This window comes from Mastomys coucha, unplaced genomic scaffold (assembly GCF_008632895.1).
Source record: "Mastomys coucha isolate ucsf_1 unplaced genomic scaffold, UCSF_Mcou_1 pScaffold5, whole genome shotgun sequence".
Lineage (NCBI taxonomy): Eukaryota > Metazoa > Chordata > Mammalia > Rodentia > Muridae > Mastomys > Mastomys coucha.
Genome location: NW_022196911.1, coordinates 57708218 through 57735889, shown reverse-complemented (window position 1 = coordinate 57735889; position 27672 = coordinate 57708218). Strand labels below are relative to the sequence as shown.

Sequence of the window (27672 nt, the reverse complement as noted above, 5' to 3'; positions counted from 1 at the left end):
AGAGAGAGAGAGAGAGAGAGAGAGAGAGAGAGAGAGAGAGGAGAGGAGAGAATAAACGATGATATATTCATATGTTAATTTTCTCCCCCACTGCTGTGCCACAACCAAAAACAACTTGGGAAGGAAGAATTCCCAGTGCATACTGAGAGAAGTCAGGGTAGAAACTGACTCAGAAGTCGTGAAGAAAGAACACTGCTGGCTTGCTTCCCGTGGCTTGCTCAGCCTGCTCTCACAGAGTCCAGGATCGACTGCCCAGGGGTGACAGTGCCCACTCCACCATCAATCAGGAAGCAAGGAAATGACCTACAGACTTACCCACTAATCTGATGAAGGGATTTTTTTTTTTTTCCAGCTAAGGTTCCCTCAAGCATGACCCTTGCTTGTGTTGCATTTATAAAAGCCAATCCGAACAGATCATATTGACATCAATACATTGTGTGTGTGTGTATATTTTTTCAACGATTTTCAAAATGTTGAACAGTATTAGATTTAACAGTGTACATGCTATTTTTGAAATGACATTTAAAGATAGGGCAAAGTAGGGCAAATCATACCTGTGATTCTAGCACTTGGGAGTTTGAGGCTGAAGAATTGCTATAGGTCTGAAGCCAGCCTTAGCTACTTAGTGAGTTTAGGGCTAGCCTAGGCTAGAGAGTGAAGCCCTGACTCACACAAACAGGGCAGCCAAGTAAAGGTGCATGTCCCAGACAGCCTGTTTGGTGGAAGAAGAGAACTCATGGTGTAGACCGTCTTCTGCTCCCCATGCGCCTGTGCACTCGCTCCCCTCCTGAATAAAGATTTTTTTAAAAACGCAATGTGTACCAGGAGGCAGTGGCAGGCAGATCACAATGAGTTCAAGGTGAGCCTGAGCTACATTAATGAGTTCCAGGCCATCCAGGGCTACAGGGTTAGACCTTGTCTCGACACAGAACAGGCAAAAGTAATTAACAGTGAGAAAAAGTCAAAACAGTGGTCACTTCTGTTTTCTTCCTGGACATAGTCTAGTGTGCTAGCATGTGCCACATCTGAATTGATGGATGCAAATCTGTATATTTAAGATACAGGCACAAAGAAAACACTAAAATTATGTATGTAGGAACTTTTAATTATTGAGAACTTTATGTTAAAACTTAATGAATTAATCAAGCTGTATTTGGGAAAACCCATAATATTTTCATCATTAGAAAGACAATAAATGGATTCTATATTCTAATAAACGTACAAATCAACAAAAACAGAACTAAGTTGAAAATGAAAAATGTAGCAAAAGTGAGTAAAAGAAAATGTTTCTTTAAAAGTGTGAGAACAACTAAAAGGATTTGGAGACTTTCTGGGATGCCCCAGGAGGTGGTTCTTGTGATTTTGGTTTATTTTTTGTTTTATTTTTTATTAGATATTTATATTTCAAATGATATCTCCTTTCCCAGTTTCCATTAAAACAAAACAAAACAAAACAAAATAAAAAACCTGCTCCCTCCTCCCTCTCCCTGCTCACTAACCCACCCTCTCCAGATTCCTGGCCCTGGCATTCCCCTACACTGGGGCATAGAACCTTCACAGGACCAAGGGCCTCTCCTCCCATTGATGACCGACTAGGCATCCTCTGCTACATATGCTGCTGGAGCCATGAGTCCCACCATGTGTACTCTTTGGTTAGTGGTCCCTGAGAGCTCTGAGGGTACTAGTTAGTTCATATTGTTTGTCCTAAGGGGCTGCAAACCCTTCAGCTCCTTGGGTCTTTCATTGGGGACCCTGTGCTCAGTCCAATGGATGGCTGTGAGCCTCTATTTCTGTATTAGTAGGGTACTGGCACAGCCCCTCAGGAGACAACTATATCAGCAAGCATTTGCTGGCAGTGATTTTTGTCTTTAAACTTCAATACCGTTTTCTGTAAAAGCATATGAATGGAATATCATCCTGAATCCATTCATTGACTTAAAAATTGAAAACAAAATCTGGGAATGGGAATGTGGCTCAGTGCTAGAACTCTTGCACAAGGCTCTGGGTCCTATTCTTAGTTCTGCAAAACCACCCAAAAACCTGTTGACCGTTGATCCAACTGATTCCAGCTGTCATTTATGCCTCAAGTATCAGATGTCGGACAATTTACATACGTTAGCTCATATTAGGTACATGATGGCTTCTGCAAAGTTGGTTAATGTTACCACCTTGGAGACCACTGAGTTACCCAAGCGTGTCGGCTCTGATGTCGCCATGAATTTATGAATTGAGGCCTGACCCCAGTTGCGAATGTGTGGTTGGAAATCCTGGCGTCCGCTCCTTCGCTGATCCAACGGGTACCGCTACCTGCAAGTAGCGCAGGTGGAGGCGCGGTCTCGTTAGACCCTCAGCACTCGGCCACACGGCCCAGGGGGCTCACGCTGGGTCCCGAGCTCGCGGGCTCCATAGCGCCGCGCACCACCCCCCGGGCCTTCAGGTTGTCGGAGGCGGGGACGCGCATCGGCCGGCGGGAGCGCGCAGAGCTGAGAGGCCTGTGAGCCGGGCTGAGGGAGACATGCGGCGGACTCGTAGCGCCGTGGCCACCCACCCGCGGGAGCAGCGGCGCTTGGGGGCCTCTGGGGACTTCAGCGGCGGAGAGAGCCTCGAGCGGCGCTCCCAGAGCAGGACTAGGGCGGGGGCCGGGGGCGGGGGCGGGACGGCCGGTCCGCAGCCATCGGCAAAGCCACGGCCTAAGCCACCGCCGCGGGCCCAAGAGGCGGCCGCCGAGGAGCGGCCGCCGGCGGACACCCCCGCCGCCTCGGCGTCGGCGCTCGACCTGGGGGAGCAGCGGGAGCGCTGGGAGACGTTCCAGAAGCGGCAACGGCTCAGCTTCGAGGGCGCCGCCAAGCTACTGCTGGACACCTTGTGAGTGTGTCGGGGGCGGCGGGCCGGCACAGGCGAGGTGCACACGGGCGGCGGGACCCGAGGCTGAGTGCGGAGCCGTGGCGGGGCTGCTCCGGGATGGGGTCCCGCTGAGTGCGCGGGAGGGCCCCTCAGGGTGAAGAAACAGACATCTCCCGGTTTCCCGGCTACCAAGACCGTTGTACCCGTATTTGCACGTGCTTTCGGGGAGTGGGCGGGAGGAAAGGTCGAAGTGGAGAATGTAGTGGCCTGAGGAGCGAGGGCCGTTTGTTCGGATCATTTCCCTGGAGGGAGAGTGCGGGGTGCGGTTATTGACCTCGGAGGGAATCGCGCGCAAAGCGATCCGCAGGACGGACGCTTGCAGGGGGAATGGGGAGCTAAGGTTTTATGCTCTCATCCCGGGTCCGGGCTAGCAGGCTTTTATTTTACGCTCCTCGGTCTGTGCTTCTGAAGGGCTTCCAGCTTCTTTGATGGCCTAAGGAGCAGATCAGAGGTCCGTTTTGGGGGGAAAAGAGCTGATAATTACTCTGGCCAGATGCCTGCTCTTTGGCAAATGTCACGGGGACCCCTTCCTCCTTTACACATTGTGCTCTGGGAAATACCGAGTAGTACCTAGTCTTACTGCTCTCACTCGCAGATTAAATTAAAAAGAACAATAAAAGACGGAGAAAACTAACATTAACCTAACAGTTGCTTAACAATCTGAACTACTTTTCATAACAACAAGATGTTCTTTTGTCTTTGTTCCAGAAGAAGTTCTCTTGGTTTTGGTGCACCCTCTAAGAAACGGAATCTTAATTTAGCTTTCTATGTGTTTCCTTTATTCAATTTTTATCTTCTTGAGCTATAAATTGAATGCTTTAAAACATTAAGACAAAAATCAGTTAAAACTTAAAAAAATTAAATATAACACGGAGTACCTGTTGTGTACTAGCTACTTGGAGATCTAAACAATACTCTATATAAAACTCTGTAGAGCTGGGTACAGTAGCACATGCCTATGATCCTGGCATTCAGGAAGCTGAGGTGGAGGAGTACAGCGATTTCAAGGGCAGCCTGGGCTACAGAGCTAGATCCTTTCTCCGAAGAAAAATCGAGAAAGGAAAACAGAAAGAAGCCAGTGAGAAGGTGGTCCATGTGAGTCAACCCAGTGCTTGGAAGGTAGAGGCAGGAAGATCTACAAGATCAAGGACATCCTTGTCCACATAGTTAATTTGAGGCTAGCTTGAGCTGCAATGACACCTCGTCTCAAAATGAAACAAAAGAGCCCCCCAAAGCAAAAATTTGAGGTAATATTTTCCCCTAAAACAAAGTGATAATGATCTAAAAAAAAAAGATACTAAAAATATTGGCAGGAAAAGAGGCATTTCACTCACCAGATTAGCATGCTGTATGCTTGCTTACATTTACTTTATGGTCTACTAAGCTAACTTTTGTAAAAAGAAAATGTATGTTTATATACACTAACATTCGGTTCAAATATCACAAAAAATTGGAGGAATATATAGCAAATATGGGCTCTCTAAGTGGGATGATCACGGGGGTGGGACCTCTCGCTGTTATTAAACTGTTTGGTTTTTTTTTTTACAATAAACATTGTATGTAGAAGAAGAAAGTGAGATGTTAACTTGTTAGAGAAACCTAGGTGCTTTCAGTGTTGCCTTTAATCAGATGGCAAATCGATGATGCTGTGAGCTCTTTTCCCTGTGGTGGTTATTCAGAAGTCATGGTGAGCCATTGTCTCCTTTATTTTTGGCAAGAATATGTAGTCTTTTGGGGAAGGGGCTTTGTGATGTTCATTGAATCTTAATGCTCAGTTATGAGGCTGGCTCTAACTGTGTACAGTTGTGTGAAAAGTTGTGTACTTGAGAAGCATGAAGAGAGTGAATGGACTTAGAGAAGCCTTTGTTGTCCCCTCAGTAGGCAACTGGGTGACCTGTCTTACTTTTTCATAGCCACTTGTACCATCTTTATTACAATCAAAACTGGATATTATTTGGCCTGTTTGCCTAGTGTCTGCTTAAGGCTGGTAAGGTTTCTTCTTGGTCCTTAGCTTGTAATTTTTTTTTTTTTAAAAAACTAATCAGTTGACATATAAATCAAAATGTTGGGGGTGGGTGCAAATGAGCCAGGCTTCTCTTGTAGCCTCATATTTACTGAATTCTGGGCCTATTTTATTTTGCAGTCATAAAATTCAAGACAGTTCCCAGTGAAAATACTAAACCTCTTTTATGAGATGCATCTGGTTGTCATATAATACATACATACATATATATATATATATATATATATATATATATATATATATATATATAGAGAGAGAGAGAGAGAGAGAGAGAGAGAGAGCGCTAGGCTTTATTTTAAGAACAAAAAGACAGCGTGAAGGAGCCAGGTCATAAAGCCCCTGCTTGTCTGTTAGAAATTTTTATGCTCTAGTTTTTATTTCATTTAGTGAGTACCAGGGCCTGGTGAAGCACACGGGAGGCTGCCACTGTGGAGCAGTTCGGTTTGAAGTTTGGGCTTCAGCAGACTTACACATCTTTGACTGCAAGTAAGTATTTTATCTTCCCAAATTGGCTTAGAAAACTTGAAGAGGCTGTGTTTCAGATCAATATGGGGAGTCGGGGTTTAGATGAAACAGTGTTGGTCATGAGCTGATAACTGTTACATCAGGTACTGGGGACACAAAGGTTCATTGTTCTGTTCTTTGCCACGTGTACAACATGGAATTTTCAGTGATAACTAAAAAAAAAAAAAGTGTTATTTGTTATTCGTTTAGTATGTGCGTAGATCAGAGGACAACTTGTAGGATGGAGTCTATTCTCTTCTTGTCCTAGGGTCACCCGATCACCAGGCTGTGGCAGGTACTTTTTACCTGCTAAGTTGTCTCACTGGTCTGATAATTTTTTTTTAAAGTTGGGGAAGGCTAAACATTCCGAGTTAGTCAGAGAAGCATCCAGAGTTTGTAAGTTCAGGAGCCTGTATGTGTTTGTACCACAGAGTTACACAGCAGCACGGTTCAGGTGACGGACAGCAGGGATTCAAGGGCTGCTGCTTACAGGCGTATGTGCCACAACTGATCCTACTGATTTAGGGGTGATGAGAAGAGGTGGATCAGGCTGGCCGTAATTCCTGGCTGGGTTCCTGGGAATCCCACCTTGGGCAGAATCTTCTTGGGAGTCTCTCAGGGAAACTAAATGGAAGTAATCAGGGGTGGAGAGTTTTTACACCTGGAAGGTTTCCATGTACTGATTTTCCTGGCATGAGGCCCATGGTACCACCCCGAACAGTGGAAGGCCTGCTTCTTGAATTATTTATTTACTTTATGTATGAGTACACTGTAGGTGTCTTCACACACACCAGAAGAGGGCGTCAGATCCCATTACGGATGGTTGTGAGCCACCATGTGGTTGCTGGGAATTGAACTCAGGACCTCTGGAAGAGCAGTCAGTGCTCTTAACTGCTAAGCCATCTCTCCAGCCCTTGAAGGCCCGATTCTTAGAATCTTCGGTGGCATTATAATAGAGCAGAAAGAGGAATGGCTATGGGCATGCACTTAATTACTCAAGAGGGTCCAGCCCTTTTTCCTCTAATTGTACCTAAATCTTACATGAATAATAAACACTATAAATATTATTTATTATATAAGTAATAAATACTCCTCAAGTGTAGAACTGTCTAGGCCACTAATGAAGTCCAGATTTCAAAAGAAATCATGGCCTAAGTTCTTGGAGAATCTTATACTAAGTCAGAATACTTTAAAGTGTAAATTAAGGCTGGAGGTAGAGCCTTTGCCTAATATGTACAAAGCTGGGTTTGATCCCTACTACTGCATAAACTTGGCGTGATTATATGCCTGTAATCCCAAGGGGAGGTAAAGACAGGAGGATCAGAAGTTCAGGGTTGTGTCCTTCATCAATGTTTGTGACCAGCCTGTGTACATGAGACTCTTCTCTCAAAATAAGCAAGCAAGCAAAGAAGTTCAACGCCATCTTCAACTCTATAGTAAGTGTGAAGCCAGCCTGGGGATATATGAGATCCTGTCTCAAAAAAATAAAATAATGTTAAAATTTTAACATGACCCCTCTATCTCAGAATAAAGTTAAATTTTTTTTTTTTTCTGAGACAGGGTTTCTCTGTGTAGCCCTGGCTGTCTTGGAACTCACTGTGTAGACCAGGCTGGCCTCGAATTCAGAAATCCGCCTGCCTCTGCTTCCCAAATGCTGGGATTAAAGGCATGCGCCACCACTGCCTGACTAAAATTAAAATTTTTAAAAACTTATTTTATGCATGTGGATGTTTTACATGCATATATGTCTGTACCACATACTTCCAGAATTCAGGAGAGGGTGTTTGATACCCTGGAACTATGAGCTTCCAGGTGGATATTGGGAACTGAACCAGTCTACTGCTGCTCTTAACTACTGCTCTTAACTGCTAAGCCAAAGTTAAATTTCTTAAAAAAGATGGAGATGTACTTTAGTAGTAGAATGCCTGCTTAGTATGCATGATACCCTGGGCTCAGTATCCCTAAGGTAGAGAAAAAAAAAAAGACATTGACTCAATTTCCAGTTTGGTATTTCTGGGTAAAATGCTCTGAGCTTGATTTTCTTGTGTGGAACTGGAGGAGGGCTAAGGTTCCTTCCTCCGTTCCGACGTGTGCATTTAAAGAGGCACAAGAGGATAGCAGTGTCTGAAATTCATTTGCTGAGTGTCTTTTTAAGTCCACTGTTTCTCTTCAGGGTCGGGAGGGGGGGCAGCAGAAATGAGGTCCAGGATTGCTGAATGCTATGCGGTCTCCCCTGCTGGCTCTGTCACCAGTAGGCTTTACTGCCACGAAGAGCCAAGGCTTCAGGTGGCCTGTCCAGCTGCCTGAGTCCTCTTCCCTGGATGGTGCTGAGAAGGGTGTCCCACTTGAGGTCAGCTGGTTCTGCAGGCATTGGGCTGGGCTGCTTGGGCATGTGGATAATGCAGGCGATGACTCACAATCTGGCCCTTGCTCTCTCTGTAGCTGTAGCATTTGCAAGAAGAAGCAGAATAGACACTTCATTGTTCCAGCTTCTCGCTTCAAACTCCTGAAGGTTAGTACTTAGGAGGAGGATGGAACCCTGTATATGGACCACAGGCCCCTGCCCATCTTTTAAGCCTGCTATCTGTAAACTGTGAGGGACAGAGAGCTCAGCAGGACATTTTAAGGGCTTTGAGATCTTTTTTTTTTTTTTTTCTTTCTTAGATAGAGCCTCAGTGTGTATGTAGCCTAGGCTAAACTTCAAACTTCTGGTCATCTTACCTAAGCTTCCCAAGCGCTGGGATCACAGAGTTGTGCCACTATTCTTGGTTGACTATTTTTCAAGTTTTTTTTTTAAGCGCTAGGGATCGAACTTGGGGCCTGAACAGTGTTGCTCATAGCTTTGCCACACTGAGTTCTGTCTCTAGCCCACAGGTGTACTTTAACTGACTTAGTTGTTTCTCTTTTAAACTTTTTCATTTAAATTTTTTAGTTATTAGTGGGTAGGCACGTGGCATAGTATACATGTGGAGGCCAAAGGACAGCTTGGAGGACCCAGTTCTCCCCTTCTACCTCTATAGGGTTTTTAGGCATCGCAGCTTCTGTGGTAAGCACCCTTACCTGTTGAGCCATCTCACTAGTCCCTATTTATTTGCTTTTTGAATTGATAAATTGTTTGAGACAGCCAGGCTGGCCTTGAATTCCTGACCTTCATGCTTCTGCCTCTGGAGGGCTAGACTCACAGGCATATACCACTATGCCTGCCTGCCTTTTGTTTTCCAAAGCTTGTTTGATATCATTGTAGAAACATTTTCAAGTTCAGAAAGCCACAAAAATAAAAGTCATTTTGAAAGCCGGGCAGTGGTGGCGCACGCCTTTAATCCCAGCACTTGGGAGGCAGGGGTAGGAGGATTTCTGAGTTCGAGGCCAGCCTGGTCCACAGAGTGAGTTCCAGGATAGCCAGGACTACACAGAGAAATCCTGTCTCAAAAAAACAAAAAAGCAAAAAAATCATTTTGAAAACTGAAGGAAAAAAAAGGGGGGGGCTGGAGAGATGGCTCAGCGGTTAAGAGTACTGACTGCTCTTCTGAAGGACCTGAGTTCAAATCCCAGCAACCACATGGTGGCTCACAACCATCCGTAATGAGATCTGACGCCCTTTCTTGGAGTCTTAAGAGAGCTATGGTGTACTTGCATATAATAAATAAATAAATATTAAAAAAAAAACCAAAAACTGAAGAATTATCTGAATAACCTGTATTACTTTTGAAAAAAAAATAAGAGAAACGAAAGCATTCAAAGGTAATCACTGCTATTTTGACACACTTTTCTATATAACTACAAATCTAAACAGCTGAGTCATCTGAGTCATCTCTCATTTATTTATTTTAAATATGGGATCTTGTTCTGTGGCCCAGACTGCCTCCTGTGCTTCTAAGAGACACTCCTGCCTCAGTCTCCTAAGTGCCTACAACTCCAAGTGCATGCGACCTTGTTGGTTTGATTGTTATATATTTTTACCAAAATATCACATAAGCCAACGTGCTGGCTAGTTTTATGTTAGCTTCACACAAGCTAGAGTTACTTAGAGAAGGGACCCTCAACTGAAAAAATGGCTCAGTAAGACTGGGCTATAGGCAGGCCTGTAGGGCATTTTCTTAACTAGTAATTGAGGTGAGAGGGCCCAGTCCTTTGTGAGTGTGGCTAGTCTGAGCAACATAGCTATATCCTGTCTCAAAAAAAAAAAAAAATGGTTGTGGTTGGGGAAGCAAATAGCTATTCTGGCCAGGTGTGGTGGTGCATGCCTTTATTCCCAACACTTGGGAGGAATCTCAGGGCTGACCAGGGCCAAACAAAGAAATCCTGCCTAGAAAAACAAAACAAACAGGAGAGCTGTTCTGTTTATAAACTACTTTATCATTTCCTAGTTGAAAAAAAAATCGTATTGTTTTAATTTTTTGTCCTTTTTTTTTTAAATTCAATGTTAGTGCATGCTAAGCAAGCACTGTATCTGAGCTACAGCCCCAGGTGTTTTTACGTTTAAACTCACTGTGGACTTGTGTGGGTTGCCCCCTCCCTCACTGTGGACTTGTGCGGATTGCCCCCTCCCTCACTGTGGACTTATGCAGGTCACCCCCCTTCCCTTGTAGGCCACTTCCCTGGCTAGCTTACCCTGTCACTCTTGCATCTGCAGCAGTGCACTCCTGGCTTGATCTCATTTACCTTAAGAGCACTGGCTGCCCCTGTGAAGCACCAGGGTTGATTTCCAGCACCTACACAGTAGCTCACAACCACTGTAACTCCTGTTCTGGGGAACAGATGCCTTCTTCTGGTCTCTGAGGGCTCTCATGTGGTGTGCAGACATACACACATGAAACAATACAATGTCTTAAATGAAATCAAGACAGGAGTGCACTGCTGCAAATCCAAGAACTCGGGGGTCCCAGTGATACCCAAATCCTCTTACTCTATGCACTCACCAATTTGATTCCATGTGCTTTGCTCCTAACTAGAATGCATGGCCTACCATCATCAAAATTTGCCACATGGAGCTAGGTGTGGTGGTACATGCCTATAGTCCCAGCACATAGGAGGCAGAGGCAGGCAAATCTCTGTATTTGAGGCCAACTTTCTTTACAGTGAGTTTCAGGGCAGCCAGGTCTACATCATGAGACTCTTGCTTGAAAGAAAGAAAGGAAGAAAGAGAGAAAGAAAAAGGAAAGAAAAGTCTGCCACACAGGTCAGTCCTTGACTTCTTGCCAGTCAAAAAACCAAGGACAAATCCAATGACCTCAGCATTTTTGTTTTTTTGGCCTGTGTTAGAAAATTTTAAATCAACTTTACACAAACTAGGATCATCAGAGAGGAGGGAGCCTTACTTAAGAAATAGCCTCAAGCCGGGCAGTGGTGGCACATGTCTTTAATCCCAGCACTCAGGAGGCAGAAGCAGGCGGATTTCTGAGTTTGAGGCCAGCCTGGTCTACAGAGTGAGTTCCAGAACAACCAAGGCTACACAGAGAAATGCTGTCTCAAAAAAAAAAAAAAAAAAAAAAGAAAGAAAGAAAGAAAGAAAAAGAAAAAGCCTCAATAAGATCAGTCTGTAGGCAAGCTAGGAGGGCTTGGTTAAGCTCTGAAACACATGAATCTGTAGAGGCCAAATCTATTCAAACCACAAGGGTCTCACCCTGGTAATTCTAATGCACCCAGTATGGGTAAGAAGAGCCTGAAGCTATCGGTAGAGGGTAGCTCCCTGTGTACACCCATAGCTCCAAATTCAGAAGGCCTTAGGAAGCTCAGAGGTTTTCTTCCTGTAGTAGATGGCATGTAGTGCTCCACAAGGAAGTATGGGAGAAGTGTGAAAAGTAAGAGTTCTGGCTGCAATTAACTCAGTGGTTAAGAGCCTGAGTATGAGTCTGGATCTGGTGTTTCTGATTTCCTAGAACACCAACAAACACATACAACAAAATTAAAATAAATCTTAAGAACAGTTTTAGGGGCTGGCGAGAAGGTTAAGAGCACTGGCTGCTCCTCCAGAAAACCTGGGTGCTGTAGTCGGAGTAGTCTAGTGCCCTTCTTACCTTCATGGAACCAGACAGACACTAGGTTCATATACATATATGCAGTCAAAACACCCAAGTACAGAAAATATAATAGATAAGTTTTTTTTAAAAAAAATTAAATATAGGAGCTCAAAAAAATTAAATATATGGAGCTGGAGAGATGGCTGAGTAGTTCAGAATATTGGGTCCTCTTCGAGAGGACTCAAGTTCAATTCCCAGCACCCATATGGCAGCTCACAACTGTCTGTAACTCCAGTTCCAGGAGATCTGACACCCTCATACAGGCATGCATGTAGGCAAAACATCAATGCACATAGAATAAAAATAAATTTAAAAAACACTCAAATGTTAAATTTAATTTACTTTTTATGTATCTGTGAATCTGGTATGTATGTGCATGTATGTGTCTACATGGCTGTATGTGGCCAGGACAAAGCATTGGATCCCTGGGAGCTGGAGTTCTAAGACGTTGTGAGGTGTGTAAAAGGGCGGGGCTTTTGTGTACCCTCCCCTGTTTCCAAACCTGGCGCGACACAGAGACCTTTCTATTTACTAGAAGCTTCTTGCACTGTAGCCGGGCAGATACTCATCTATTCTAACCTGACTACTTTCCAGCCACGTAGCTTGTTACCTGCCATCTTGGCCTGAGCCTTGGCCTTCTCCTTCCATCCTCACAGCTCCCCATCCCACCCGAGACCCCCAGTCCTCTGAAAGAGCAATAAGGACTCCTAACCATGGAACCTTCTAGTCCCTTGCTGTCATGATTGCTGTTAGTCTTCATTGAGACAGAGTCTCATGCAGTCCAGGCTGGCCTTGAGCTAGGTTGAATCTCTGATCCTCCTGTCTCCACCTCCCAAGTGCTTGCGTTATGGGCATGCAACGCTACCTACCACTGGCCAAGTGTATTTTTGTATCTGCTCTTCAATGCCATGTTAACCACCATTGTGATTTTTAAACATCATTTTCATGTGCATTGGTGTTTTGCCTGCATGTAGGACTTCTGTGTGAGAATGTCTGATCCTCCAGAACTGGAGCCACAAACAACCATGAGCTGAGCAGCCATGTGGGTGCTCGGCCCTCTGGAAAAGCAGCCAATGCTCCCAAACACTGAGCCATCCCTCTAGCCTCCACCGTTTATGATTTTTTTTTAAAGGTTTATATTGTTATGTGTATGTATGCATTGTTACTAAGCACATGTATGTGCCAGTGCCCCCATAGGCCAGAGAAGTTGTTAGGCTAGTCACTCTCAATGTATGTGCATGTGAGTGAAGGTGCTTGTGAAGGTACTGGATCGCTCTGGAGCAGGAGTTACAGCCAATTTTGAGCTGCCTGAAGTTGTTGCTGAGATCAGGACTTTCAGGTCTTCTACAATTGCAGTATGCACTCTAACTGCTAAGCCATCTTTCCAGCCTCACATTTGTGACTTTTTTTTATCCTTTTCCACCAAGTAGTAAGAAATATCTTGTGGGGCTGGAGAGAGATGGCTCAGCGTTTAAGAGCACTGGCTGCTCTTCCAGAGGTCCTGAGTTCAATTCCCAGCAACCACATGGTGGCTCACAACCATTTGTAATGGGATCTGATGCTCTCTTCTGGTGTGTCTGAAGACAGCTATACTGTGCTCATATACATAAAATAAATAAATCTTTAAAAAAAATCTTGTTGTAGGTCATCCATGTAAGCATCATTTCATATTTTCTCATCTTTCTCTCAGTTGTCCATTCATATACTTTTCCATTTTTCATTCATATTGTCCATTAAAAGCACGAACTATGGGGCTGGAGAAATGGCTCAGTGGTTGGGAGTACTTGGTGTTCCTCCAAAGGACCCAGGTTCAATTCCCAGCACCCACATGGCAGCTCATAAATGTCTGCAACTTTAGTTCCAAGGTATCTGACACCTTCACACAGATATACATGCAGGCAAAACACCAATCCACATAAAGTTAAATACATTATTTTAAAAAAAAAAACCTCAGGACTTAATGCCAGGAAGTAACACTACCTACAATGGTCTGGGCCCTCCCACATTAAAAAAAGAAAGAAAGAAAGAAAGAAAACTAACCCTTTGCCTATGACATGTAGCAAAGAGTTTTTTCCTAGTTTATCCTTAATAACTCAAGTATAATCAGTAGATTCCTTAAGATCTTAGCCACTGTTTTCTTTAGACACAGAGAGCTAGTCCCTCAGGTCTCTCACGGGTCTTCTGTTTGACATCAGTGAGGGCCTGAGGAGGGTTTGTTCACTGTGTAGTTGGTGTAAGAGATCCACAGAGTGTCATGCTCCAGTGTGAACTGTGTCTGGGGAATACAGATGGGTCCCTGACTTCAAAAGGCTTTCGGTCTTTTCTAGGAATCAGGAGCTGTCCCTATAACCCAGAGAACTGTACAAAAGGTCACCCCCACTGATCCTTCAAAAGATTGACTTTTAATAACGTTATATGATCAATTTGTCTGTTTGTCCCTGTTCTCCCAGGGTGCTGAGAGCATAACCACGTACACGTTTAACACGCACAAAGCCCAGCACACCTTCTGTAAGAGATGTGGTGTCCAGAGCTTCTATACTCCGCGCTCCAACCCTGGGGGCTTTGGTGAGTGAGGGAGATGTCTGAGGGCTTGGGACCCCGAGGTGCCTAGGGTGCTTGTGGTTGGGCAGGTGGGTCCTGGCAGATGTCAGAAGAATAAGGTTCCTCCGATGAGCTCTGGTCAAGTGTCTGGGCCTATGGTAAAGTTTTCTGTAGGTGGTTTTTATCACTGGTACTGTAGGGCTGTGGGGAGACCTGCAACATATAGAGAAGATCAGTGGGATGGGGTGGAGAGAGGCTGCGTGGTTAAGACCACTGGCTGTTCTTCCAGAGGACCAGTGTTCAAGTCCCAATCTCTATCTGTAACTTGTCTTGGGAATCTGACACTCTCCTCTTGTCTCTGTGGACACTACATGCATGTGGTGCCCAAACATATCTGCAGGCTAAGCACTTATACACATTAAATAAATATGTATATAAAAATAAATTTAAGAAAACAAAGATGGGGCTGGAGAGATGGCTCAGCGGTTAAAGAGCACTGACTGCTCTTCCAAAGGTCCTGAGTTCAAATCCCAGCAACCACATGGTGGCTCACAACCATCTGTAATGAGATCTGGTGCCCTCTTCTGGTGTGTCTGAAGACAGCTACAGTGTACTTACATATAATAAATAAATAAATAAATCTTTAAAAAAAAAAAAAAGAAAGAAAGAAAACAAAGATGGGTAGGAAATGGGCCTGTGGCTTCAGGGGAGGTCACTGGAACAATGACAGTGTAAAGGAAGGAAGAGGCCAGAATGATGGCGGCTGCTGATATTTAAAAACAAAAGTAAGGGCTAAGACTGTCACACAGTGGTAGAGTGAAAACTTGCCTGGCATGCATGATCTTTACCCTGTCCCTAAATACTAAATAGATAAATAAAAAAAAAGTTTAGTTTGTGTCCAGAAAAAAAAATAGTCCTCTGTAATGCATTGCATGGATTGTATACTCAATTTCTTTTTTTTTTTTTTAAAGATTTATTTATTCATTATATGTAAGTACACTGTACTGACTTTAGACACACCGGAAGAGGACACCAGATCTCATTATGGGTGGTTGTGAGCCACTATGTAGTTGCTGGGATTTGAACTCAGGACCTTCAGAAGAGCAGTCAGTGCTCTTAACTGCTGAGCCATCTCTCGAGTCCTGTATACTCAAGTTCATGTCACAGTTTAAAAAAAAAAAAAGGACGGAGGAGGAAGAGGAAGAGCCAAGTGTGGATGTGGTGGTGAACATCTTTGATCCTAGCAGTTGGGAGGTAAAGGCAGGTGCATCTCTGTGAGTTCCAGAACAGCTTGAACTACAGAGTGAGTCCAGAACAGCCAGGGCCACATAGTGGGACCCTAGCTCAAAAAAAGCAGCAAGGAAACAAGGTATGCTGTTGCCTAATCCCAGCACTTGAGAGGTGAAGGCAGAGTGATCAGAAGTTCAAGATCATTTTCAGCTATATAGCTACTTTGTGGTTAGCCTAGGTTAGAGACACCCCCCATAGTCTCAAAAATGAAGATATGGGGGAGCTGGAACGTCAGCTCAATGAGTAAGTTCTCTGGGTGATCTTGCAGAGGACCTGGGTTTGGTTTCCAGCACCTCATAACCACCTGTAATCTCAGGGGTCCAGTGCTCTTTATTGTTGTCTGCAGGCCCCAAGCATACAAGTATGCATATATGTGGTACACAGACATGTATGCAGGCAAAACACCCATACACAGAAGATAAATACATTTATTTAAAAAGAAGCAAGAGGAGCCTCTTGCTTGCCCTGGAGGTGGGGTAGATACAAGCTGCCTGTAAGGTAAATGGAGACTGACTGTGCCTGTATCGCAGCCCCACCTGAAGCTGTGGGTGCAGCTGAGGCTATGCCTGTGCCTGTCTTCTGGCGCAGAGAGGAGAAGGCATGACATCATGCCAGTCTCCTAACCCCATGTCTCCAGCTACTGCTTCTGGTTCCTGGTCTACCAAGTTCTGGTACCTTGGAACAAGAAAGGGGTTTTTGTTATTGTTTGTTTGTTGGGTTGTTTTGTGTTATATAGTTATATCCTGTTTAAATTGGGAAGTATTCTTTTTTTTGTTTGTTTCTTTTTTCGAGACAGGGTTTCTCTGTGTAGCCCTGGCTGTCCTGGAACTCACTCTAAACCAGGCTAGCCTCGAACTCAGAAATCTGCCTGCCTCTGCCTCCCAAGTGCTGGAATTAAAGGCGTGTGCCACCACTGCCCGGCCCTCAGTGTGGTTTTGAATGCTGTGTAGCATTGGTTGACCCTCACTCAGGGCATCAGATCACCATGGGGAAGGTAAGGACTATAAGCCAGAGAGCGCTGAAGGTGTAGGCCAACAAGAGCAGTGTTAGTAGTCAGCAGGCGCAGGTCACCCTCATGAGCTGCCACTCAGGTAGCTCTCCTGTAGGGGAATGGTGCTTCCAGGCGGGCTTGTCTGACACATGCTCTGATCTTACCCACACTTGGAACCCCTCTCTCTGTTCAACTTGCCCCTAGGAATTGCCCCCCACTGCCTGGACGAAGGTACTGTGCGGAGTGTGGTCACTGAGGAATTCAATGGCAGTGACTGGGAGCGAGCCATAAAGGAGCACAAGACCATCAAGAATATGTCTAAGGAGTGAGCAGGGCCGGAGCCCTGTAGGTTGCATGGGTGTGTGTTGCTGTGCAGGCCTGGGCTGCCATCTCCACTCCCTGTGTCCCTGCAGTTCGCTCCAGCCACCATTTCTTTAGGCAGCTCTGCCCTTTACCCAGGTTTTATGTAAAACACTTAAACCTCTCCCTTCCTACCAACTTTTGTGTGATCTTTTAGAAAATAAATATTTCTGACATTAATGCTATTACTGTGACATCTTTCTTTGAACTTTGACTTTAGCTTCTGCGGCTTATCACTTCAGATCACATAACGGGCACTATTTTTTTTTTCTTTGTTTCTTTGACTTTTTAATTATTATTACCTTTTGGTAAATAATGTGTCAACAATGCAGATCTGACAATTTTAAAAAGCAATGAAACAGCTGGGGATAGTGGTATATGCTTGTAATCCTTCCACTCAGGATGGGGAGGAAGGCAGGTTCAAGGCTTGTTTGGGCTAGTGAGAGAAAGACTATCTTAAAGAAAATTGAAGCAGAAACTATGAGGCAGTGACTTCAAAGGTGTGGGTGCAGGAAGTTTTACTTTTTGTTTTTTCTTTTAGTACAAGTTTTTGTGCAACTAACCCCACTAGGACCAAAAGATCTGACATATAAGATACCTGAGGAGCTCTTCACACTAGAGATAAAGCAGCCTCTGGCACCTTTGTGGTTTAAAGGACACTTTAATGACTAAACAAAAGAAGTGACTAACCCCTGCTGTAGCACTTGCTGACACCTGCGTGTGCTAGCTAACTAACATCCACCTCCCCATATCTCCCTGTTCCTTACTCAGCCTGGTGGTTCTGAGCAAACAAGGGTGTGGAATGAGATCAGCAAAAGGAAATGCTTTAACTCCCAGAAAGTGATGGCTCTCAGGCGAGCTCCTCACAGGAGCCCACAGAGGACCTGAGATCCCAGACCAGGTCACAATTATACAGTTTGTCTGGAACTTGGGAGTCAGAGTGATCTGCATGGCTGAGTGCTGTCTCCAGCCAGTGTTCCACAGAGTGGACAGAGAGGTCTTTCTCTGTGATGAGAACCTGAAAGGCAGACACAGGGCAGGGAAACAAGCTTGGGCTCATGGGTATAATGCCTGAGAGGCCGAGCGTGAGGCTTGAGTTCTCTCCAGGCCAAAGCGAGGCAGATCAGAATCGAGAGGGGTTCCACTTGACTGGGAACATTCCAAGCAGTCTTCCCCAGATGTGTGCTCCTGGGTCTGGTCTGTATGCAGCCAGCACAGCAGCATGGAGGAAGAGTCCCGTCACGGGTGAAGACAGGGCATCTTAGCAGAGTCCCGTCTCCGGAAAAGGCTGAGACTGTTAGCTTAAAATCATGCTCCCTGGAAGACATTTCTATCTCCTTTGTTTTTTAATGAGTGTGTGTGTGTTTGTTAAATGTATTCACCATTGCTCTCTTCAGACACACCAGCAGAGGTCATCAGACCCCATTACAGATGGTTGTGAGCCACCAACTGGTTGCTGGGAATTAAACTCAGGACCTCTGAAAGAGCAGTCAGTGCTCTTAACCACTGAGCCATCTCTCCAGCCCTGCTTTCTTTTCTAAAATCCTCATACAGTACATTTCAGTTGTTTTCTTTCTCATCCCCCAGCTCCTCCCAGATATTCCCCCTTCTCCCCACTAACTTCATATTTTTTCCTCTCTCTGACAAAAAAAAAGTACCAGAAAAGAATCCACCCCCAAACAAATAACAAAAACATGGGTTCTGTTTTATGTTGTCCAACTACTGAGCATTCAGCCTGCTGTGGGTGTGGCTGACAGACCCAGTTTCACTCCCTCGAATTTCCCTCTTTCAGCAGGTATCAATTGCAATGGCTTCTCTCTTGGTTAGAGGTGGGACTTCGAGTCCACTTCTCTCCATGCTGGGGTTTTGTCGGGCTTGAGCCTGTGCAGTGCTCACGCATGCTGTTACAGTCTCTGAGTTCATACGTGCATCAGTCCTCTCATGGCTGGAAGATTTCATTTCCTTGGAGCCTTCCACATCTGGCTCTTACACTTCCTGCATAGCTCCCCGAACCTTGAGAGGAGAATGTGACACGGATGTCCCCTTCAGGACTGAGTACTCCAGGGTCTCTGACTGTCGGCATGTTGTCCAGTTGTGGGCCTCATGTTACTTACCATCGACTTCGAGAAGCAGCTTCTCTGATGTGGGTTTAGCCACACTGTGATTTAGTCTCAGGTTCTTGAGTTCATTAGCAGCAGGTGAGTTCCATCTAATACACCAGGCCCAGGTACCAGGCAGAGTCAGGTTGCATTCTCCAGAAGAAAAGCCTTTTATAGCTCTTCAGGAAGAACTAGGTTATCCTGGCCTAAGCCATAATGGGCACTAGTAAGATGCCTGCAGCCACACTGAGAAGAGACAAGACTCAAACAACAGTAACGACCAAAAGACTGAATGATTACAGTCCTCCATGTGAGTTGTGAAGACGTGGATTCTAGTAGCTCCGGGTGCACGGGGCTAGTCCAGGAGGGCCTGGGAGCCTGAGACAGGAGTCACTCCAGACATGCAGTCTTAGTTCATTCCTTATCTACTCATGGATTTGATTATTTTTGTCACAGTGGGCTCTTTGTTGGCAGTCTTTTTCTTTTTCCTCTCCCCTACCCCCAATAGTTTCATCATGTATCCCAGGCTGGCCTGTGTATGCATGCCTCAGCCTCCTGCATGCTAGGTTATAAGCATGCACTACTGTGCCTGCCCACATTTTTTTTAAAAGATTTACTTATTTATTATATATGAGTACACCATAGCTGTCTTTAGACACACCAGAAGAGGGCATCTGATCTTATTATAGATGGTTGTGAGCCACCATGTAGTTGCTGGGATTTGAACTCAGGAACTCTGGAAGAGCAGTCAGTGCTCTTAACCGCTGAGCCATCTCTCCAACCCCCCCCCCCCATATCTTTTTTTTAAATAAGGTCAACCAGCATCTTGTTTATTTTGATTTTCTGTCGTCAAGTGCTGTGGTTAGAAGCTAGGGCCACATGCATGCTAGGCAGCAGCCTTAGCCACTTCTGTTCTCTCTGTGGTAAGACAGATGTAACAAAGTGTATCTTCTTAACCCCACATGGGAACACACGCCACACAAATATACATCCACAAGAATGAAAAGGACAATTTGGTTACAAACCAGCTGAGGTTTTAGTATCACAAGGTTGACTTTTATTATAAAGGTAACTGAGAAACTGAAAACAGCTTTGAATAAGGCAAAGCTAGACTATTATACAAAACTTGTAATACTCATATTTATTGAATACTTAATAGTTTCTAGGGCAGGGCGGTGGTGGTGCACGCCTTTAATCCCAGCACTTGGGAGGCAGAGGCAGGTGGATTTCTGAATTCGAGACCAGCCTGGTCTACAGAGTGAGTTCCAGGACAGCTAGGGCTACACAGAGAAACCCGGTCTCGAAAAAACAAAACAAAACAAAAACAAAAAACAAACAAACAAAAAAAGAATGCTCTGCTAAATCAAGCACATGCCTTTAATCCCAGCACTTGGGAGGCAGAGGCAGGCAGATTTCTGAGTTTGAGGCCAGCCTGGTCTACAGAATGAATTCCAGGACAGCCAGGGCTACACAGAGAAACCCTGTCTTGGAAAACAAAACAAAACAAAAAAATCAAGCACATGAAAATACATGTGATGAAGAATTCTTTGCTAACAACACTCTCATGTATTGGTCCACCTCACACTGTATAGTTGAGCTACATTTATCGGAACTCTATAGAGAAAAACACACCCAAAATATCTGATTGGCAGAGTGATGTCAGCGGAGACAGATGCCAATGCTGAGGCAAGGCATGCTGAGGTAAGACCTGTGGAGGACACATGATGTTGGGAGGGTATAAATAGGACTCGATGGACAGTGATAGAGACTGAATTTGGCTTGCTTATACAGCTAGCTGTGCAACACTTGTGGGTCTCTCATCTTCTTCTGATCTTCGATTCCCAGAGAGAAGTACAGCCCAGAACTTCTCCTGGTGTTCCTGCTGGTCCCTCGTGCTGGCTCGAGCCAAGGCTGAGGCCTGGCTGTCTCTGCTAGGTAGTGCCATCACTGCTGGTTTCTGTTTGCTATCCTGACTCTACGGAACTGGACTGCTGGCGTATCTGTGAAGTGTTTGCAAGTGGGTTGAGCTGCTGCTGCAGACCTGTGAACTGAACTGCCCATTTAGGCAGGCAGATCTCCGTGAGTTTGAGGCCAGCCTGGTCTGCAAAGTGAGTTCCAGGACAGCCAGGACTACACAGAGAAACCCTATCTTGAATAACCAAGAAAAAAAAAATCTCATTAGTAAAACCTTGTGCCATATAACTCTGTTTTCAGCTGGCACCAGGTCCTTGAAGAACTCTTTTTTTGAAATGGTGGCTAATTTTAAGCTCTTTCTATAGCATTTCTATAGTATTGTGAGTGCATTCAATTGAAATTGGCCACCAAGTTTGGGATCGCTCAGTCTAATGCCAGTGTTTTTTTACTGTATGAGGACAAAGGAGCAAAAGGGACAAAGAACAAAAGAGTATTTAATTGTCCTTATGGTTCCAGAGGGCTAAAGTCCAAGGCAGAGCAAAGGCACACAGGCAGGCCCATCTTGATCTATAAGCTCGAGGCAGCTGGGCTGTAGGGGGTGGGGCCTGGCATGAGCCTTTATAACCACAAAGCCCCAGTGACACACCTTTTCCAACAGGGCCACACTTCCCAATCCCTCCCTAAGCAGTTTTCCAAGTGAGGAATAAAATATTCTAACTGATGAGCCTTTGGGGTGCTCTCCCTCTCCCCCTCCACTCATCTGCTCCCCTTGTCCTCTCCTCCTGGTCCTCTCTCCTCTCTCTCTCTCTCTCACTCTCTCTCTCTCTATCTATCTATTTCTCTCCTTCCCTCCCTTCCTCCCTCCCTCCCTTCCTCCCTCCCTCCCTCCTTCTCTCTCTTACTTTCTCCCCTTCTCTCTCTTTCTGGAGCTGAGGGCTGAACCCAAGGCCTTATTGTTGCTAGGTAAGTGCTCTATCACTGAGCTAAATCACTAACCTCAGTTTATTTTGTTTCATTTCTCAAAGAAAGCACATCCTTTCTACCTTTTATTTTTATTTTTTTTATAAACTTTTGTTTTGTTTTTCCAGACAGGGTTTCTCTGTGTAGCCCTGGCTGTCCTGGAACTCACTCTGTAGACCAGGCTGGCCTCGAACTCAGAAATCCGCCTGCCTCTACCTCCCAATCTGTCTTTGGACACTCCAGAAGAGGGAATCAGATCCCATTACGGATGGTTGTAAGCCACCATGTCGTTGCTGGGATTTGAACTCAGGACCTTTGGAAGAGCAGTTGGTGCTCTTAACTGCTGAGCCATCTCTCCAGCCCTAAACTTTTTTTTTTTTAAGAAGTATTTATTTTATGTATGTTAGTACACTGCACTGTAGCTGTCTTCAGACACACCAGAAGAGGGCATCGGATTCTGTTATGAATGGCTCTAAGCCACCATGTGGTTGATGGGAATTGAACTCAGGACCTCTGCAAGGGCACTCAGTGCTCCTAACCACTGAGCCATCTCTCCTGCCCTTGCTGTACCTATTGTAGTGTCCATCTGTAAATAAGTCCTTCCTTCTGGTTTATGGTATTGACTTTCTGAAGTTGAATCTGTAGTTAACTGCTTTCCACCATATTATTTATATGAAAGAATGTAAAACTACAGATTACCCACAGATCCCACATGGGTAAAGTTCTTATTTCCAGATAATGTGCGCGTGTGTGTGTCTGCAAGTGTGTGTGATTTGGTGGATTTTGGTTGTTGTTGTTTTTTTCATATTTATTTACTGACTTATATGAGTGCTATATTTTCATTTATGCCTGCATGACCAAAGGGCATCAGATCCCATTATAGATGGTTGTGAGCCACCATGTGGTTGCTGGGAATTGAACCAGGGTCCTCTGGAAAGAGCGGCCAGTACTCTTAACTTCTAAGCCATCTGTCTAGCCCCAGCTTTGATTTTATTGTCTATTTGAGCTAGGGTTTTGTTTTGGATGTTTTGGTTTTTGTTTTGTTGTTTTCTGAGACAGGTCTTGTTATGTACATGCTAGGCTGGTTTTGAATTTGCAGTCCTCCTATCTCAGGTTGTCTGTGCTGGGATTATAAAGTTGTGGCACCATTCCTCATCTGATGCTCTTTGATTATGATCACACACTGTGAACAGAGAAGTCTTTTGCTGGGGGCACTTATTAAGGATTTCTCAGTGGCCAATGAGTAACTGGTGTTTGTAAATAAGTATTCTGTCAATTAAATGGATGTTAATGTTTTTAAAACATCCTAGCTGGGGCGGTGGTAGCCCACGCCTTTGATCCCAGCACTTGGGAAGCAGAGGTAGGCAGATTTCTGAGTTCGAGGCCTACAGAATGAGTTCCAGGACAGTCAAGGCTATACAGAGAAACCCCGTCTCCAAAACAAAACAAAACAAAACAAAACAAAACAAAACAAAAGGTCTTAAAAACAGACTGGAGAGATGGCTCAGCAGTTAAGAGCACTGGCTGCTGCTCTTCCAAGAGGTCCTGAGTTCAATTCCCAGCAACCACATGGTGGCTCACAACCATCTATAATGGGATCTGATGCTCTCTTCTGGTGTGTCCGAACACAGCAACAACATACTCATACACATAAAATAAAATTCAAAAAACAATCCTAAAACCTTGTTTAATTGTGTGTGCACGTGTTTGGGTCTGGGTGGGGGTGTAGGTTTGTGTATATGAATTCGGGTAGCCAGAGGCTTGGGCCCCTTTGGAGCAGTTGGTTGTGAGCTGTCCAGCCTGGTGCTTGGTGCCACACTCTGGTCTTCGGAGGAGCAGTGGGCACCTCCCCTGGCAGCCAACACTCTAGCCCAGGGCTAGTGTTTCCAAGTGCTGGCTAACTTGTCAGGTTCTGGATGAGATTAGAGCTTCCAGCTATTATGGCATTTTTTTTTTTTGCTTTGCTTTTTGAGACAGGGTCTCCATCTTGAACTCACAAGCTCTGCCTCTTCCCCTCCTCTTCCCCAGGGCTGGGATTAAAGGCGTGCACTACCATCCCCTCCTTTACTACTGTGTGTTGTTCTGTTGTTGTTGTGGTTTTGTTTTATGAAGATTTTATTTCTAGGTTTTGTTTCATGATCTGGATTCTGTGATGTGTATACACGCCTCCTCATGGCATGAACCTGTTATGAAAATATGCATGTTTAGCTTAATGCTTTTATTTTTCCTGGAACAAGGTAGGGCTTCATCCTTCCAATTTTAGCCCCTGTCACTTAGGGATATAGTATGTCTGGGTGGAGAAATTCATCACTTAGTATTTTTTTGGCATTTTTAGATTTTGTTTTCTTTTCCTCCTCTGTCCTTGGCTTTGAAGGCTATTTGTTTATTTATAGCCAAGCTCTCCTGAATTCCAGGGTAGCCTTCCAGTCTGAAGGAGGCAGAGCACAACCTTGAACTACTTCTGATCCTCCTGCCTTCAGCTCTTGTGTGCTGAGATTCCAGGTCTGCAGCACTACACAGCCTGTTTATACAGCGCTGACTTGAGACCCAGGGCTCCGTGCATCCTAGGCAACCGCTCCTGAGCTACAAACCCAGCAGTTGGCAGGCTTCATGTTTCCCCTGGATACAATGCTTTCCCACTCCTAACCATCTCACTGGACCCTGTTATTGGTCCCTCCGCAGGGTAACACTTCATTGTCCCTCAGCATGCCTCCACTCCAGAAGAGACCTTTAGAATGCTTTTTATCTCCCTCCCCTCATGACGACTGCAGAGTGTTAATGAAGCAAATTGAAAGGCAGTCTGGTTATTGATTTAAGCTTGGGATCTGCAGATCATAACTGCGACCCCAGGAGAGAGTGGTTTTCTGGCCCCCACTGTTACTCACTGGTTGAATGAGGACCTGGGAAGGTTAATGCAGCGAATGTGAGTTTATGTTTGGTTTGGTTTTTATAGAGAAGGTCTTGCCATGTAGCTTAGGATGGCTTTAAATTTGAAATCCTTCTGCTTCAACATCCTGAGAATGCACCAGCATGTGGGCTCTCTTTTTGTAGCTCTGGCTGTCCTGAAACTTTGCTACTTGGAACTTTGCTATGTAGACCAGGCTAGCCTATTTATTATTTTTTTTCTTTTTTATTTATTGGGAGCTGGCGAGATGGCTCAGCGGGTAAGAGCACTGACTGCTCTTCCGAAGGTCCTGAGTTCGGATCCCAGCAACCACACAGTGGCTCACAACCATCTGTAATGAGACCTGACGCCCTCTTCTGGTGCATCTGAAGACAGCTACAGTAAATTACGCCTGAGCGAGCGGGGCCAGAGATCCTGAGATCAACAGCAGCTACACACATGATAGCTCACGGCCATCTGTACAGCTACAGTGTACTCATACACATAAAATAAATAAAAATAAATCTTTAAAAAATATTTATTTATTTTATGTATGTAAGTACAGTGTAGCTGTCCTCAGATACACCAGAAGAGGACATCAGATCCCATTACAGATGGTTGTGAGTCACCATGTGGTTACTGGGATTTGAACTCAGGACCTTCGGAAGAGCAGTCAGTGCTCTTAACCGCTGAGCCATCTCTATTACTATTATTACTACTAGTAGTAGAAGTAGTAGTAGTATGAGACTCTGGCGAGCCTTAGGTTATCGGGGACTCCCCGAGTGAATGACACAGAGGCCAGGAATCGATGCAAAAACCAAAAGGGATTTATTGTTCCAACATGTTGGGGCCACCCTGCACATGGACAGAGAGAAGGATCACACGCAGCCTTTATACAGTACTCAAGGCAGAAGCCATTAGGCACGATGTGACTTTTAAACTGATTGGTCGATAGGGAATGAGGTAGGTGGCCAATGGTTGTGTACCTATAGGGGGCTGGTGGTCAGTCCCTCCTCCCTGTGGTCTGAGGAATGTCATTAGCCCCTCCGTTCCAGAGGGGAGGGGTGCGGGCGGGGTCTGGTGGAATTTTCTAAAGTTTCCCGAGCTGATCTCTTCACTCAGAGAGCAAAGGTCAGGAACTGGAGGGAGAGTGACTCTTGAGGCCCCCCAGGGGCAGCCATCAGATTTGGCAAGTGCTTGGTACCCTTCAGTGAAATGTGGCCCTGGGTAAGCTTATGACAAGAGGAAAGTGCCTTCCTACAATAATCCTAACCCTGGCCTTCCTCCAGGCATATGCAGCCCCGCCCTAGAGGCAGGCATGGCCGGCAAAGATTTTAATTTCTGAGCACTTGGGGAGGCAGAGCTAGGATAATTTAAATTCATGTAGCTGATTCAGGACAGTTAGGACTACACAGAGAGACCTTGTCTCCCCCAAATGAAGGTCCTTCCCAGGGATACAGACAGCCAGTCGATAGACTATGAACTAAGTCCTGAATCTCGGAGCTGATATTAAAATTCCAGGCATTCCTCCAGGAAAGTAATCCGGTGAGGAGGAGAGGTGGATCCTCACCCCCACACAAAACAAAACAAAAAACATCCCAATCATTTTACTCTTTAGTCACTACTCAATAACACTTCCTCATGAAAGAAGCAACACCAGAGAGTCTCCAGATACAAACAAACGAAGTCTCCTTCTCTGAGGGAGCTGAAAGGAGTGGACTCCAGGCTGGCAGCCTATGTTACTACAGGAGCCAAGAGACTCTTCAGTAATGGAAGCTCCGAAGTTGGGTTAAATAGGATGCTCTCAGCAGCATCCAGATTAGAAATCTGCAACAGCATAGGACATGGCAGTCCACATCTCAAATTCCAGCACTTGGAAGACTGTGGCAGGAGGATATCTGTGAGTTCAAGACCAGCCAGGTCTACATAAGAGTTTCAAGTCAGCCAGAGTTACATAGTGAGATCCTGTCTCAATGTTAAGGTCTGAAAATCCAAAACAACCCAAGCAGGCACAAGAGACCACACAGAGCAAGATCTTTATTTGAATCAGACAGCAGAAACAGACAGCTCAGGAACAGCGCAAACTCTGGGGCTGACTGCATCTTTGAACGTTCATCTTAGTAAGCATTTAAGCAAATGCTTACAAAATTTTATTGTACTCAGGGCACTACTGATCAGGGCCACAGAACAGACTCAGGATCTGAATTGCAACACCCTCCACTCCACCCCAAGCCAGAACGTTATAGGGTTTTTAAGCATGAAAACCAAGTTACGGTTACATTTTGCCACCAATCAGGAGTTAGGACTTCTGTAGGAATATGTCTTTGTGGTATACTTACCTTGTTCCCATTGGGTGAGTTTTTCAACTGTGGCAGGATGACTTGCCTAGTATTCAAGTCTCAACTTGCCAACCAGGATGTCAGTTACCCAGGGAGGTCTTGGGAACTTCAACTTTGACTACTATTCAAAATGTTCAAAAATGGCTTCAGTTTGGTTCTTTCTTACATCAAAAATAAATAAATAGGGTTGGAGAGATGGCTCAGCAGTTAAGAGCACTAGCTACTCTTCCAGAGGTCCTGAGTTCAATTCCTAGTACCACATGGTGGCCCACAACCATCTGTAATGGGATCCAATGCCCTCTTCTGGTGTGTCTGGAGACAGCTACAATGTACTCATATCCACAAAATAAACAAATCTTAAAGAGAGAGAGAGGCCGGGCAGTGGTGGTGCACACCTTTAATCCCAGCACTTAGGAGGTTGAGGCAGGCGGATTTCTGAGTTTGAGGCCAGTCTGGTCTACAAAGATCCAGGACAGCCAAGGCTACACAGAGAAACCCTGTCTCAAAAAAATAAAAGAGAGAGAAAGAGAGAGAGAGAGAGAGAGAGAGAGAGAGAGAGAAGGAGGGAGGGGGAGGGCCAGGGAGAGGGAGAGGGAGAACGAAGGGGAAGGACCTTTGCCTTCTGGGACTGCGGTGGAGTACAAAGGTCAGCTGGGTGCTTTCTCTGCCTCTCTGAGCTAGCAGACTTTCACCACAGTGTCTAGCTCATGAGTCTTCATTTGGTAAATTGAATGTTTGGGATTTTGATTTAAAAACAACACAAGTGGATTTCTGATTTCGAGGCCAGCCTGGTCTATAGAGTGAGTTCCAGGACAGCCAGGGTTATACAGAGAAACCCTGTCT

At 45.1% G+C, this 27672-nt stretch overlaps 1 protein-coding gene across 1 annotated transcript; it reads left to right on the top strand.

Moving 5' to 3' along the window:
• Positions 1 to 2410: 2410 nt before the first annotated feature.
• Positions 2411 to 16818, top strand: Cenpv (centromere protein V). Its single transcript, XM_031353336.1, has 5 exons — positions 2411 to 2865; positions 5315 to 5413; positions 7874 to 7943; positions 13902 to 14016; positions 16478 to 16818. Exons 1-5 carry the CDS (start codon positions 2516 to 2518, stop codon positions 16600 to 16602), a joined length of 759 nt encoding a protein of 252 aa, XP_031209196.1. The 5' UTR covers positions 2411 to 2515; the 3' UTR covers positions 16603 to 16818.
• Positions 16819 to 27672: the final 10854 nt, after the last annotated feature.

Bases quoted from the DNA above. Each gene is read 5' to 3' on its own strand.
- Cenpv (XM_031353336.1), top strand. From the start codon at position 2,516: ATGCGGCGGACTCGTAGCGCCGTGGCCACCCACCCGCGGGAGCAGCGG. The intron at 5,414-7,873 runs GTAAGTATTTTA...CTCTCTCTGTAG, and splicing joins TTACACATCTTTGACTGCAA to CTGTAGCATTTGCAAGAAGA. The intron at 14,017-16,477 runs GTGAGTGAGGGA...ACTTGCCCCTAG, and splicing joins CTCCAACCCTGGGGGCTTTG to GAATTGCCCCCCACTGCCTG.